Source organism: Kogia breviceps, chromosome 15 (assembly GCF_026419965.1).
Source record: "Kogia breviceps isolate mKogBre1 chromosome 15, mKogBre1 haplotype 1, whole genome shotgun sequence".
NCBI classification, from domain to species: Eukaryota; Metazoa; Chordata; class Mammalia; order Artiodactyla; family Physeteridae; genus Kogia; species Kogia breviceps.
In genome coordinates, this window is record NC_081324.1 from 64254853 (window position 1) to 64269797 (window position 14945).

At 54.0% G+C, this 14945-nt stretch overlaps 2 protein-coding genes across 12 annotated transcripts in view; one reads left to right on the forward strand and one right to left on the reverse strand.

Annotated features, from left to right (window-relative positions):
- Positions 1 to 349: 349 nt before the first annotated feature.
- On the reverse strand, positions 350 to 14354 carry SNAP29 (synaptosome associated protein 29). Of its 2 annotated transcripts, XM_067014313.1 has the most exons (6): positions 13874 to 14257; positions 9066 to 9262; positions 7980 to 8065; positions 6443 to 6541; positions 3341 to 3544; positions 350 to 724 (listed from the first exon to the last, which is right to left on the reverse strand). In XM_067014313.1, the coding sequence occupies exons 1-5, from the start codon at positions 14108 to 14110 to the stop codon at positions 3387 to 3389; spliced, it is 777 nt and encodes a 258-aa protein (XP_066870414.1). In that variant the 5' UTR covers positions 14111 to 14257; the 3' UTR covers positions 350 to 724; positions 3341 to 3386. The 2 variants fall into 2 exon arrangements, with proteins under 2 accessions (XP_066870414.1, XP_058897187.2); XM_059041204.2 differs by having other exon boundaries at positions 350 to 3544; positions 13874 to 14354.
- A 41-nt stretch (positions 14355 to 14395) lies between these two features.
- PI4KA (phosphatidylinositol 4-kinase alpha) overlaps positions 14396 to 14945 on the forward strand; it is a 94274-nt gene continuing 93724 nt past the window's right edge. For 7 of the 10 annotated variants that reach the window (XR_010836999.1, XM_067015653.1, XM_059041108.2 and 4 more), the window contains exon 1: positions 14408 to 14649. Coding sequence is in view for 7 of the 10 variants with exons in the window: in XM_067015653.1 (XP_066871754.1) it covers positions 14503 to 14649 (147 nt within the window). In the remaining 3 variants the exon portion in view is untranslated. Of the gene's footprint in view, positions 14650 to 14945 lie in introns of all 10 variants that reach the window. The other 3 variants (XM_067015657.1, XM_067015661.1, XM_067015660.1) reach the window with 3 other exon arrangements.

Genomic DNA, 14945 nt, shown 5'->3' on the forward strand with positions numbered 1-14945 from the left:
ACATTAATATGTTGAAGCCCTAAACCCCCAGAACCTCAGAACGTGACATTTGGAGACAGGATCTTTACAGAGGTAATTAACTTAAAGTGAGGTCATTAGGGATGGACACAGGGAAGACGATGTGAAGATACTGTTTGGCCTGTGAGTCTAAAACATCCAATCTCTGGCCCTTGAGGGTGTGCCAAGTCCTGAGCTAGACAGCGTTGCAGAGGCACTGGGAGGCAGGACAGATGGGTTGACAGGCTTTCAAGAAGCACGAGACGTGGCAGCCAGGACCAAACTCCTGAGGACTCAACAAGGAGGGTCCCCCCTCCACCAGCTCTTTGAAAAGGACCTCACAGGAGGCAAATTTGATTAAAAAACAACTTCACATTTTATTTTAAGGAAATGGTCATTTGTTGAGTTGAAGGCATGAAGTACAAGAGCTGCTCTGACACACACTGAGCAGAAGCCCCTCTTCCCGTGTGCACTTTTTAAAAAAATAATTAATTATTTATTTATTTATTTTTGGCTGTGTTGGGTCTTCGTTTCTGTGCGAGGGCTTTCTCCAGTTGTGGCGAGTGGGGGCCACTCTTCATCGCGGTGCGCGGGCCTCTCACTATCGCGGGCTCTCTTGTCGCAGAGCACAGGCTCCGGACGCGCAGGCTCAGTAGTTGTGGCTCACGGGCCTAGTTGCTCCGCGGCATGTGGGATCCTCCCAGACCAGGGCTCGAACCCGCGTCCCCTGCATCGGCAGGCAGATTCTCAACCACTGCGCCACCAGGGAAGCCCCCCCCACCGTGTGCACTTTTAAAGACTCGCTCATCGTTTTGTACACATTTCACCCATCAGAACTGAAGACTCTTAACGACATTGGTAACTTTAAAAATTCTGCAGAAAAGGCCTACGTAGGCAAAGTATAAGATTTTTACTAAATTGCTGTGGTGTACACTTAAAATCACATATTCACAAAAAGAAGTTAAAGAGAAATTAAAATGCACTTATGTACTTCCATTCTTTCCACCTGAGGTAAATTCAGGTCTCCTTTCCTATATAACGCACAAAAGACGTCCACGAGGCAACCTGTCACTGTTAACTACAAATCACTATGTTAGAAAGTTTCTCCAAAGGAGAACGCGCTTATTGTTAAGTTAGGAGCACACTTAACATGTAAGCAACCTTGAGTTAGAAAAGCCACTCTTTGGAAGGCATGGTTTGTTTCCAGGTCGATCGTGGAATTCCAGATGTCTTCTAGACCCCATGCAGCAAGAAGGACAACCCTGGCCGGGCACCCCTGTGTCTCCCTGACACGTGTGTCCAGAGGGCAGAGCTTTCCTCCGTGCACAGTCACCACATGCAGGTCCTGGAGGCTCCTCTGGTCCTTCTTTGTTCTCTGAGAGCGTGAGCGGCTCTGCTGCGTGAAGCAGCAGCCACTGGCCCTCAGTGGGTGCGGGAGCAGGTGGGGACCCAGCAGAGATGCTGCCCAGCATGAGGATGAGGCAGGCCCTTGGCCCAGGCCTTAGAATGAGGGATGTGAACAAGAACAGAACCAAATATACGGGGAGACATGTGCGAGGGAAACGTTTCTAGAAGACTGAGGGCAACTCTCCCTCCACAGCTTGGGGTAAAAACAGGGGTGGTGGTGATCGGCTTCATCAATCCAACAAAAGACACACAATAAGGTGCTACTTTGCTTCAAATTGGTGAAATCACTAACCCCATTATGCGAGAGGAGGGCTGCAGACAGTGTTTGGCAGTGGCCTTTGTCTGTATTTATTTGTACGGAGAAGCTCAGGTCTAGGCGTGCTGACTAATCTCCACGTGTCTATGCCTGAGGGCGAGGAGCAGGAACAGTTATCATGACACCCGTTGAGGAAGGCATCAGGGAGGAAAACCCAGGAACGATGCCGGGTGGACAGGCACCCCCAGGCTGCCCTGCATCCTGGTGTCACGCTTCGGAGCAGCCTTTTTGCTGGAGGCCCTGTGAACTCATTCAGTGTGGGCCGGGTGGACATGTAAAATTCTTCCTTTTTCCAGTTACCAGGAGAACAATCATGATGGGCTCATGATAAGCAGATGTGGGTCTGATTACCTTCCACAGCATCCGCATGCCCTGTGACATTCCCAGTGATGTGGGTCAGACTCGCAGGGCGGCTGGAACATGACAGAAAGTTGTGTCTGCCCACGGAGGCTGTCAGTGTTTTTAGGAAAGTCAGGCATTATGGGATGGAACTTTTAAATTTGAATTGCTACATAAACGCTGCTGCATTGCTGCTGCCCCTTAAAGACGTTCCTTTGCTTTAAGGGACTTTGTTTATATTCTACTGAACCAAAGTAGTGAAGGTCACCGTGCCAGGGCCAGGTTTCAAGGTGAAAGGCACTGTGATTTTAAGGTTTCCAACCTAATCTGTCTTATTAAAATCAGTCCCTTTCACCATCTTCAAAATATTTTAATTTATTTGCTTTTAAAAAGACCAGGACCTCGTGGCTTCAATTATTTTGTTGGAGGTACCAATGTAAAGAAATTCCTTTAAGTACAGAAATCAATTTTAATTAGTACTTTTAAATGAATCTCTTTTTTTGTAAAATGAAGAGAGAACAAGCTAGGCCAGGTAGAATGATAACGTCTGGGCTTTTTTTAAAGCCATATCCTTCTGCGCACAGTCAGCATCATTAGTGGAGTTCCAGTCCTAAAACTGGGGCCAGAGAATCAAGTGATGGGTCAAGGCATGTTGCCAGCAGCACAGAAGAGTGGGTGGGAATCCTGGATGGGTCAGGGGACCCCAGGCACCGAGTAAACATGTTTGGATGGGGGGCCTGGTCCAGATGATCTGAGGGCAGAGAGCTTGGTGGAGCACGTCTGTGTGATGCTCCTCTCTCATGCTCTGCAGGCCTCAGCCAGCTGCCCAGGGAGCCTCCAGCCAGGGCAGAACGTGTTCCTGACCCCACGCAGGGGCAGCGGGGCTCACCCAGCTCCCTATGTGCTTCCAGGCATCACAGTGAACAGGGCTGGTCTGAACCCCCTCCTACTGAAATCAAACGCCTGCCAAGGGGCTCAGAGCATCACAATGTGCTCGTGGGGGTTGGGGGGAGAAGGATGCCCACAAACACGGGTCACATGGCCCTCAGCGCTCTGCCTCACGGAGGTCTGGGGACGAGAAGCACAGCAGATGGAAGCAGAGGCCGACATGACCACCACTCTGCCCACACACCTCCAGTCAGGGCCCTCAGAGAAGTGCGGCACACGCTTTCTCTACAATAAAACCTCTTTTGAGACCCACTCTGTTACAACATTTGCAAACACATGTGAAATCACATTCTAAAGTAATAACTGAAATTTCTTAGGAGTTTAAAAGAAGACCTTTCAAATCTTTTCATCACGATGGAGTGGAAATCTGCCTCTGTCTTCAAAGCTGCCGAACTTTCCTCTCTGTGCTCTTGATGTTGACGTCTAACTTGTCCACTTTGGTTGTGAGGCGGTCAAGAATGTCGTCCTGCTCCTCAATCTCCATCTGCATCCCCAGGGCGATGTCCTTCAGCCGGCCCAGGCCCACGGACAGCTCATCTGCGGGACAGGAGAGCACACACGGGCCTGAGCCAAGTCACAGCATCAGGACCTGCATCCCCAGATGCTCCCCCCATGGGCTCGGCAGCACTGTGGTCACTGACCCCTCCTCCCTGGAAGAAAGGCCAGATGCCAGGGCGTTGGTTACATGTTCCAAAACATGTGCAAGTGAAGAGAAAGCAGTAGTGCTTAACAGGAAAGCCACTCCTCCCTGCCACCCACCGGGACACCCACTGTTAGTACATGGTGTTTATTTTAGAAATTCATATAGAGCCACACACCTTTCAGCTGCCTTTGAACCTTACATCACCAGCTCCCTAAAGCTGGGTCAAGCACAGGTCCAGAGTGGCAAAGAGGAAGATCCCCACTTAGAAACATATCTGAGATACACCTCAGGCTTTCCAGTCTTTTTTTTTTTTTTTTTTTTTTTTCGGTTCGCGGGCCTCTCACTTTGTGGCCTCTCCCATTGCGGAACACAGGCTCCGGACGTACAGGCCCAGCGGCCATGGCTCACGGGCCTAGCCGCTCCACGGCATGTGGGATCTTCCTGGACCGGGTCACGAAGCCGTGTCCCATGCATTGGCAGGCGGACTCTCAACCACTGCACCACCAGGGAAGCCCGCTTTTCCAGTCTTTGTAATAAGTATTTCCTTTCTTTTACAAAAAGTTGTAAAAATCAATCTCAACTCAGTTTTAAGAGGAATAAAGTCTACAAGGACATGGTTGGCCTCAAGTATGTGAAGGGCTTCCTTAGCACAGTGACAAAGAAAGAACTGACCATGAGTGGGGAGGAGACCAGCGAGGGGCCCGGGGTCCCCTGATGGGGCTGTGCAGACCGCAAAGGGGAGTCGTGACGTGACTGACTCTGTCCAGATGAATATAAAGCCCCTTCCCTGTGTGTGTGTGTGCATGTGTGTGCCCTGAATGTATGTGTGCATGTGCACAGCGTGTGGGGATGGGGTCACACCCAGAGCTGCTTTCTGCTCTTTTACTAGGAAAGAGCTGGGGGAAAACAGAAGAGGTGGTGCTTTGTAAGCCTTTTCACTAAGTTAAAGATAAAACATTAAGTGAAAAAGGTCAAAATACACAAATAGGTGGCAATGGCACCATAAATCTAAGCAGAATCAGATTTTTTAGAAATGGTCTTCCTGGGACTTCCCTAGTGGCGCAGTGGTTAAGAATCCACCTGCCAATGCAGGGGACACAGGTTCATTTCCTGGTCTGTGAAGATCCCACATGCCTGTGCACTGCAACAAAGAGTAGCTTCTGCTTGCCGCAACTAGAGAAAGCCGGCGTGCAGCGACAAAGACCCAACGCAACAAAAAAAAAAAAAAAAAAAAAAGAAAAGAAAAGAAAGCCTGTGCCCCTGTGTCCCATGGATACTGACAGCTGTAAGGCCACCCAGGTCTCAGGGAGCTGCCAGCAGCTGGGACGGCCTGGGACCCACAAGGAGCTGCATTGGGGTGAGAAGGTGGATCAGGGAGGGCCGCCTGGCAAGGGACCGCCAGCAAGGCCAGGCGTCCAGGAGGCAGAGGGACCTGCCCGGGGCGGTGGTATGGCCCCATCAGTAGGGCCTGTGGACGGCCGTGCTGGGGTCCTCTGCGCTGCTCTGTGTCCCGCTCACCCTCCCCGTCCCACTGCACACCCTCAGCCTCTGGGGTGGGCTGTCCTTGCTCTTCTTCCTATTGCACTCCCTGCATTCCTGAATCTCACCCCCTGCATAGGTCTTCCCCCCAGCAGCCACCAGTGACAGCCTTTCTTGGTGGGGAAACCTTTGGTGGGGAAGATGGGGGGCCCGCCAGTCCCTGTGTTTCTCTGGAGTCAGGCCTGGCAGATGCACCCTCTGCCTGACGCCTTCGGCTCCAGGGCCGAGTCCAGAGGACAAGCAAGCGGTGACCTCCGGGGTGCCCCTGGGCTCCGAGAGCAGAGAGCAGTTGGGGTTCAGGGTAGAGAAACAGAAGGAATGACACCAAAGCAGTTGTCACTGCTGGATGGTGGAATTTGGGTGTTGGTTTCCTTAGGGCACTTGCCTAACTTCACAGTTTTCTACAGTGAGTATGTGCTGAGAAACAAAGGTTAAATGAAGGTTAAACAAAGGATGTGGGTCTGCCTCACGTGCTCTCTGTACCAGTGACCCGGGCTGCTGGAGTGGGCACTGCCCTAGGAGAGCTGGGGGCCCATGTCCCCTGGGAAGAGGGAGCAGGGGAAGTATTCCTTTCTGTCTCACCCTCTTTGCCATCCCCTAAGGGGGAGGAGGGTTGACAAGTAACCTGGGTGGCCATGGGGGAGGTTCCTATGCAGGGAGCAAAGGTCAGAGGGGGCTGCTGAGGGGCAGCTCCTCCACCCGACTGCAAATAACCCCCTCCTCTCTCCATTCTCTCCTTCTGGGCCCTGGGTGTAAAGTAGGGACAAAACTGAACTTCTTCTGTGTTTCTGGAAACTGGTTAGGGAGACACCAGAGAAACCAGCAGGTATGTGGTTACGACAGGGCACACTGGAGCCCGAGGCCCAGGAAGTAGGGTGCCTGGCCACGCGGCCAAGGTGCTGCTGGCCCCACGTATGCCTGACCTGCTGGGCCGCCTCCCACGAGCCTTCCTGTTTTGCTCACCTGACCCTCCCTGAGCCCAGGGCACACGGAAGAAGCAGGGTGGCACGGCTGGGTGGTGAGGTGGGTGGGCAGAGCCCAGGCTGCACGGGGCAGTCCCCAGACCCTGACCCTGTCGCTGTTCACCTCCCAGACAAGAGGTGGGGACAGAGACAAGTGGGCAGACCCCAGAGAGGGTGAGAGGCTGGGATGTTGAGTGCGCGCGCACGTGTGTGGGTGTGTGTTCCGGGGTGGACAATGGGGGACCCCGGCGCACACAAGACGTGGTACCGGTGGCGGTGCTCTGGTCTTACCGAGGTTGCTGTCGATCCTCTGGTGACAGGTGCGCAGGTGCGGGTTCCTTGGGTAAGCCTCGGAGCTCATGGCAGAATTGGCCCCTCCAGGGATGGAGTCTGAGTTGACAAAGAAACACCGGGAGGACGGTTAACTGACTCACTTGAAATGCCGCTTCACCAGACTCATCTTAATCCGGAAAACGGGTGGAAGGACTAAGGTGGTTGGTTCTGAGGCCACCGAGACAGGCAGGCGGGGGACGGGGAAGGGGCAGGAGGGAGACGCTTCCTGAGGGCAGCCCCTCGGAGATCAAAGAACCCCAGCCTATGGGTTACCTGGTCAGACATGGACCCCCGAGCTCAGGAAAGAGATTCATGCATGTAATGGTATGGCAGTTGGAGCAGCCACCATGCAAACCCACACAGGCTCCAGAAGAAGAAACTTTAAATGATGCACATTTGCCCCCAGAAATCTTCTCTGAACCTCAGTTTCCAAATGCACACAGAAAAGCCCTGTCACCCAGGTTATGTCTTCTGGGGACCATCTCTTTCTAGACTTGGGGTCTCTCCTGTAGCATGGCCTACGGAAGCCCCTCAGTGCACAGTCTTTTCCCACTTCCTCTGCAGCTTTCACCTTCCCAGGTGAACCTCCGGGCCCTCCTCCGCCATGCCTCCCTTCGGCTGTGCTCGTTGGCGGCACAGGAAGCATCTGGTTACTTCCAATGTGCCTGGCTCTCTAGGGGTCGACAGAGCCTCCAGGAGGCCTTGATTCCTTTCCAGATGAGGGATGTTTCTGGGCCCATCATTTGATATTAATGGGACGATCTGACACAAAACACCTCCTATCTCACACTCCTTGTCTACACAGCCGCTTCTGTGCCCACTGGGGCTTGGGGGGCTACATTAGCCTCCTTCTGTCGCTGCAACAAAATACCACAAACCATACTTCGGTTCTGGAGGTCAGACGTCCAATCTGGGTCTCCCTGGCCTCAGACCCAGGTGTCAGTGGGGTTGGTTCCCCTGGAGGCACTTAGGGAGAATCCAATTCCTGGCCCCTTCCAGCCCCTGGAGGTCAATCCTTAGCAACAGCCCCTCCTCCACCTGAGAGCCAGCTGCCCAGCACCTTCAAACCTCTCACTCCATCACTCTCTCCTCTGCCTCCTTCCCACTTGCAAAGGACCTTTGCGATTTCACTGGGTCCAACCGGAAAACCCAGGATAATCTCCCCACCTCAAGTCAGCCGATCAGCAACTGTACTTCCCTCTGCAACCACGATTCCCCTTTTGCCACGTGACCTGACATATTCCTGGGGCCTGGGGATTAGGCCGTGGATGTCCAGGGGGTCATATCCTACTCAGCATAGGTGTTTCCCCACCTGAAGATCTCAGAGCTATACAGGCCAGGCTCCCACTTCCTTATCCCTCCCTCCACGGGGGAGCAGGGCTGAACCCGCCATAACGCAAACCCCCAGCTCCCTGAGAGAGGCATTGGGGCCCCCGATGTCCCTACCCAGTGCAAGGTGTCCCTGCAGAACCCGAGTGTGGGTGGGAGCACTGACCTGAATCATTGAGCTTCCTGAGGTTTGGGTGGCTGGCCTGGTACTGTGCCTCTCGGTCTTTACTTGTACTTACAGCTTCTTTCAACCTTTGGATAAAAGTTATGAGAAAAAGAAAACTTTTAGAAAGGAAAACCACCTGTGACAGTGCAGTCTTTTCTAACAGTGCCCATGTGAGAAAATCAAATGCCTCTTCTGACCAAGATACAAAGCGAAATGAATATTCTAACTGCAATTATGAAAACACTGAATAAGGGGAGCAACCTACATTCTTTGTGTTACGATAGATAAGATATAGATTTTCTGTAATATGGTGATATTGTCTTTATAATAAAAGACAGATACAACGATCTGACATACGAGCAACGATCATGTTTTAGCAAAAACTGAATTACTTTACGTTTGAACACATGACATTTATATGCCAGCCAAAATTGCAGTATGATTTTATTATACCTCTAGCCAAAAATTTTGAGGAAAATAATCTCTGATTTTAAAATGATAATCAATGGGCAACTTGAATTAGATATGGGGAAATTGGACATGAAGACTTTTTTTTTTTTTTGCGGTATGCGGGCCTCTCACTGTTGTGGCCTCTCCCGTTGCGGAGCACAGGCTCCGGACGCACAGGCTCAGCGGCCATGGCTCATGGGCTTAGTTGCTCCGCGGCATGTGGGATCTTCCCAGACCGGGGCACGAACCCGTGTCTCCTGCATCGGCAGGCGGATTCTCAACCACTGCGCCACCAGGGAAGCCCGACGTGAAGACTTTTTAAAGCAAAAATTCTGTGAAGTGAGTCACATCTATACTTATTAGAGTGAACATTCTCTGTTTCAAATTACCAGGAGCAGTAATTTACGGAGACCCAATTCACACAGAGTTTGCAGGCTGAACAGCGGTAACAGCCACACAATCAAGAGCAGTGGAGAACACTTCTTGTTTCAAAATGTCTGAAGACAAATCCCTCCCAGTGAGTAACTTTCAGGGTCCTTTGGTCCCTTTAAGGTATGAGAAGTATCCTGAAAGGCTCGGCCACCCGCACTAAACCCCGCTCTGCTGCTTTGCTCTAGCTAGACGGGCATCGCTCACCTGCTGCTGGGCTGGGAGGCGAGGGTGCCATTCTGCGCAGGTGGGGTCTCTGAGGGTTTGGATCTGAAATAATTGACAAGCCCTCCGAACACACTCTTGATGCTGTTGATGTGCTTCTGGCTGGTCTTCAGATCCTGCTCCATCTTGTCCACCATCTTCTCTGTGCGCTCCAAGGCCCCTCGCTGGCGCACGAGCTCCTAGGGAGGATGAGACGTGATGGCATTGCACCTTCGGTAGGCTCCCCGTCACCCGCAGAGGCAGGCTCTCTGTAAATCCTCAGCCAGCACTTGGGGATGGCGCAGCCCCCACCCCAACCTGAGTCCCGCCCGAGCTCTGGAGGGGAAGATGCCGGCACTAAGCGTCTTGTCCTGATTGCGATTAAATTCTGGTTTTGAACAATCAGCAGGCAGAGGTCAATCTGAAGTCGATACGCTGAATCTAGAAACTTGAGATTTACCCCCATCAATGTCACTCCCCTTCCTAGGGAGCATGACACACATACGCACCAGCAGGGACGCAGGAGCTGGTGGGGAACATGCTCGAATGCGGGGCTCCGTCCCGGCAGGAGTGGCAGTGTAGAGTGGTCTTAGGTGGCAAAAGAACCACCAAGGGCAAAGGCTGGTGCCCCTCGCTGCATGTGCAGGCTGCCCAGGGCCGCTCACACAGTGTGTTCCCGAGAAAGGCCTTGTCTGGCTCCTTGCCCTCGTATTAGCCTGAAGAGTGACTTTGCTTCCCTGAGTCCTCAGGCCAGCCTGACAGTCTGCACCAGCAATGTGGTTTACAGGGTGGGGGGCCTTGAGCCACACAGCATGACCTCTGGAGGGGCTGGAGACTCCAGTCAGCCAGGCAGGCAGCCATGCCTCCTGGATGTCACATATCACAGTGGAGGAGTGCAGGCTGTGCATACAACTCCACAGAGGGGGGACAACAGGAAGCTGTGCTTGCTCTCCTGGACTCTGCCCACCAGCCTGTCTCCCTTGAGGATTTTAATCTGCATTCTTTTGCTGTAACAAACCACAACCGTGAGTATAACAGCTCTACTAATTCTGAGTCCTTCTAGGGAATCATTAAACCTGAGGGTGCTCTTGGGGACCCCCACAACACCTCTAAACAGCACTTTTCACTCTCAGAGGCAGAAGGCTACAGAGCAGACAGCCCCTGGGCTTCCCCAGCACAACTCCTGGTCAGCAAAGCAAGGTCCCCCAAACACCATGGTGGCCACGGGTGGACATTTTAGGAAGGAGCAGCAGACACGGTCAGATGCCACAGCGCTGGTGTGGGATGTATGACCTGTCTGGATGGTAAAGACCCGGCCTCACAAGGTACCTTGTCACAGCTAAGAAGCCAGCAAGTTTGATCCTAGAACTTTTCAACAGTTGAATTCAATCACTGATACTTTATAAAATCTACTGGGAATTACTTAACCGAGCAGCTGTCCGTCTCCCTCTTCTGCTTCAGGATAGGGTTGTGCTAAGAACTCTGGCTGCATCAGAACCAGCCTGGGCTGCCTTGGAGGGGAGGCTCTGGTCAGTACAGCCCCTCACCTGGAGAGGGGAAGGGTCTGCCCAGAGGATGAGGGCACCACCCCAACTCACAGGGACACCCAGAACAGAGGGCTGTGATGGCCTCCCTTCCCAGGCTGGAGAGGTGTCCGTCTCCCTGTGGCCCACCTCTCTGAACTGAAGGCCCAGCAGGGTTTGGCGACTGTCGAGTTCTGGAAAGACTCAATGAGGTGAGGGGGCCCTGCACGAGACAGTGTGCAGGATGTGCTGGCCGGGCTGCTGAGAGCATCCTGGCCCGACTCCCTTTCTGCTGATGCTAACCAAGCTGGCCACTCAGGCCTTCGTCCAAGGTTTGTTGCTGGACTCCCTGAACTGAGACCCTGGGCCCCACAAAACGTCACTGGCGCATGCTCGGCAGCCAGAGGGGGCAGGTGGTCTCCCTGGTCAGGGTGGTGAAAGGGCACATGAAGACTGCGTCCACGTGGGACACAAACAGGCAAACGCCCAGCATTAAGGGACTGGCCGCAGAAACAGAAGTCATCCACTAGAGGGACCACGATGCAGAAAGAGCATGGGACTTCCTTGGTGGTCCAGTGGTTAGGATTCTGCGCTTCTGCTGCTGGGCTGGGCTCAATCCCTGGTTGGGGAACTAGGATCCCACAGGCCACTCGGTGTGGCCAAAAAAAAAAAAAAGAGCAGTGGGTCACGTGTTGCTATGGAATGCCCTCCACCTTGTCAAGCAATGTGCAGTGTGGAATATACAGACCGCTTCTGCTTAAGTTAAAATAATTTAAAAAAAGGAAAAAGATAAGTATAAGCATGTTTTTATACACAGAATATCTCCACAGGGACACTACAGGAAGAGAAGGTGAGTGGCTGGGGGTGGGGGGGGCAGCAGGTGGGAGGAGACTTCACAGCCTTCTGTATCATCTCAATTTTGAACCCTGTGACTGGATTATCACTTCACAAAAATTATACCTTAGGGAAAGAAAAAAAGAAAAAAATCATGCCTGAGAAGTGGAAGGGCCATGTGGCCTACAAGTCTCTATGGCTCTGCACTATGCTCCCCAGGCCGGCCCACCTCGCCTCTATCCTGTGGGGTCAGGACCTGAGGCGAAAGCCTTCCAGAGAGGTGAACCCTACAGGTTTCTCAGGAGAAGGGCAGCTGTCCTTCACTAGAGGTGACTTGGCTAAGTAACTTTCCTGCTGCTGCCACGCTGGGCCTAAAAAAGTCAAGTCCTCACCGTCTAAAACATGTGTCCTGTTTCGGCACCTCTCAACTGGGTATGTGACGGGCACCTGTCTAAGTTAGGAGGTTAGTTTGCGGTGATTTGGGTCTGCTGGAACAGAGCTCATCACCAACCCCCCCCCATCCCCCAGGGGAATGAAAGATCAATGAAAGGGATTCCAAGACAGTAAGACAATTTGGAGATTATGGGGTGGGGTGGAGACGGGGGTGCTGACCATTCCTGCCTCCCAGGGTCTCCAATAATTGAGAATTGATTCAATCCTGGAAAAATTCCATGTATAATCGCACTGATGACAGAGCCTGTCATCTACTCAGTCATGATCATACTGTATCTCTCACAGCAACACCTGGCTTGGCCATGCCAAGCCTCACGGCCTGAGGTACCACTCTGCCTTTGTTCTCATGGTCCCCATTATAGAGAAGAAGGAACTTTGGGGGCAGCATGGGGTTTGTCACCACAATACTTATGAAACAACGTCATCCTCTATGTTTCTGGCACTCCTGACCTGCCCTCTGACTGTACCCAGTCCTAAGCTCCTCCTCCAGGCCTTTTCCTGGAAGGCTTCCTGGGCGACACTTTCCTGCTCAGGAGCTGCGGCGTTGGGCCAGTGCCTTTGCGTGACTCTTCTCTTCCTTGGAAATGTCCCTCCTACTCTTCCTATCTACACCTTAGCCTCAGAAGCCAGATTCCAGGGTATCCCCTGCCACAGTATTCTACTTTCTGTCACTCTGATTTCCTACTTCACTCGTTCTCAGTTGCCAAAGATGTCTTTTATTTTTGGCTGTGCTGCTTGGCATGTGGGATCTTAGTTCCCTAACCAGCGATCAAACCCGCATCCCCTGCGTTGTAAGTGCAGTCTTAACTACTGGACCACCAGGAAAGTCCCCAAAGGTGGCTTTTTAAACAGTTTAGTTGGCTTCCTTGGGCCTGGGACCCTTAATCAAGTGACCCCTCCACTTGGGCCCTAAGACCTCAGGCAATCCTCCCAAATCTAAGTCAACATTTTCCATTTAGACTGGAATGTAGGAATCCAGTAGACACAAGCAAAACTTCCTCAATGAGGCTAAAGACAAGCATGTGGGCCACTGAGGGATCTCAGTGATAAGGAGAAGTGGGGAAGGGAGATAACCCAAGGAAGTGGTAATGGGAGAATGATGGGACGGACCTCAAGACTGTCCAAGACTGTAAGTGACCAGGTCAGAGGGAACTTTGCCAGAGAAAAGAATTACGAAGAGACCCAGGGAAAAACATGATGCTTTAGCTTCCAGAACTACAAATGCTTAAGATGAATTATTTTTAGTTGATATAGCAATCACAGGTTATTACATTTTAAAGAACTTTCTAAAGAAATGCCCAACACAACTGTTTCATTAGTACACTGAGGCGAGAATGTGGTGCCTAAGAAAGAACAGCTCTTACCCAAGGTCCTACTCTCTGAAACTATCTATGGACGTTAAGAAGAACTGCAGAAGCTGAGCTGGGACGGCAGACTGTCACTGACCGCCCCTGTCTCTCTAGGACATCTTCGTCGGGATCGGGAAGGAAACGTTAAGGCCCTAGACTCGACCAGAATCAGGCTCCGGCGCACTCAGCAGTGTCCAGGCAGACAAGATTTTCACTCCCCTCCTGGCGAGGCGGAGGAGCGCTCAGTGCCGGGAAGAACCCGAGGTCCATCTCCTCGGACGCTTGACACCAGCAGGCACAGCCCTCGCTGGGTCACTCCAGGAGGAAGGGCTGAAGCCACGGGCTAGGCTTCTGTCCAGGAAATGTGTAAAAGGAACAGACCCTCCACGTCCCTAACCCGGGGTCTGCTGTCTAGAATCCCTACTTACCTGGACCGGACAGCGTGGAAATGACCCCTGACAAGACGTAGAAAAACAACAACCCTGTGGACTAAGCTCAGGAGATCGCCAGGGGCAAACTTCCCCTTTCGGGTGTGAAAACGCGCGTCTCTACTTAGCTAACAGATTGTTACCGACCGTCCAGTCACCAAACTACAAGACCCGTCCTGGCTGACCGGTCGAGCCCCCAAGAGCCCCGGCGACCGCGGACTCACCTCGGAGGTGGCGACCCCGATCTTCTCGGACTCGTACATCAGGGACAGGGACCTGCCGGTGCTGGCGGCCGTGGCCTCAGCCCGGCGCAGCACCTCCTGCCGCAGGGCCTGCTGCCGGTCGGCGGGATCGCCGGGCCAGTCCTCGAGGTCGCGGTTGTCCGTCCACGGCGCCGGCCGGACGCCCTCGTCCTCCGCGTCGTCGTAGAACGGGTTGTAGCTTCGGGGATAGACCGACATGGCGCCAGCGCTCGGCCTGGGGCAGGCGGGAGGAGCCGGGCGCGGCCGAGGCGAAGGGCGCTCTCTGACCACGGGGCAGCTGTCGTAGCGCAGAGAATCTACAGAAGTTCCCGTACGCCCGTAGCCGGCGCAGCGCAAACTCCTTCCGCCAGCCGCTCGCGGAGGCCCCGCCTTGGAGCCTACCATCGTGCCCCACTGCGGGGGGCGGGAGCCACGCCCGGCGCTCGCGACCCGGCCCCCCTCCAGCGGTGGATCTGCCCGAGGCCACGCCCCTCTTGCGTCGGCAACAGAGAGGTCACGTGGTGGGGAGGCCGGATGAAGCCGCGCCTGCGCCGTGAGCTTCGGCGGTCGAGAGCTGGGTGAGGGAAACCAGCGGGCGGTGCCGCGGGGCGATGATGGCGGCGGCCGCGGCCCGGGGAGGCGGTGGCGGCGGCTCCGGCTCGGGCTCCAATGCCGGCGCGTCACGGGGTTTCTATTTCAACACGGTCCTGTCGCTGGCCCGCTCCCTGGCCGTGCAGAGACCGGCATCCCTGGAGAAGGTAGCTTGCTCAGTGGCTGGGCGCGGGCTGACAGGAGGAGGGGCCCGGGGCACGGGAGGCGGGGCGGGGGTCTGCGGGAAGCCGAGGGGGTCCCGGATGCCGGGGGCGCGGGGTGCTCTTGAGGGACTAGCCGGCGCGGCTAGGTGCCGAGGGCCGGGGCGCTGGGAGGCGGGGGTCTGGGGCCCGTGTGGCGGGCGGGGCCGTGAGCTCGGGCGGGCTGAGCCGCGGGGCCGACTGGTGACACCGCCGGGCGGGGGCGGCGGCGAGGGGCGCGGGCAGAGCCAAGGGCCGGAGTC

Bases quoted from the DNA above. Each gene is read 5' to 3' on its own strand.
- SNAP29 (XM_059041204.2), bottom strand. From the start codon at position 14,296: ATGGTAGGCTCCAAGGCGGGGCCTCCGCGAGCGGCTGGCGGAAGGAGT. The intron at 8,066-9,065 runs GTGAGCGATGCC...TTTTATCCAAAG, and splicing joins GCCTCCCAGCCCAGCAGCAG to GTTGAAAGAAGCTGTAAGTA. The intron at 6,542-7,979 runs GTCAGTGCTCCC...TTGTCAACTCAG, and splicing joins CAGGAAGCTCAATGATTCAG to ACTCCATCCCTGGAGGGGCC.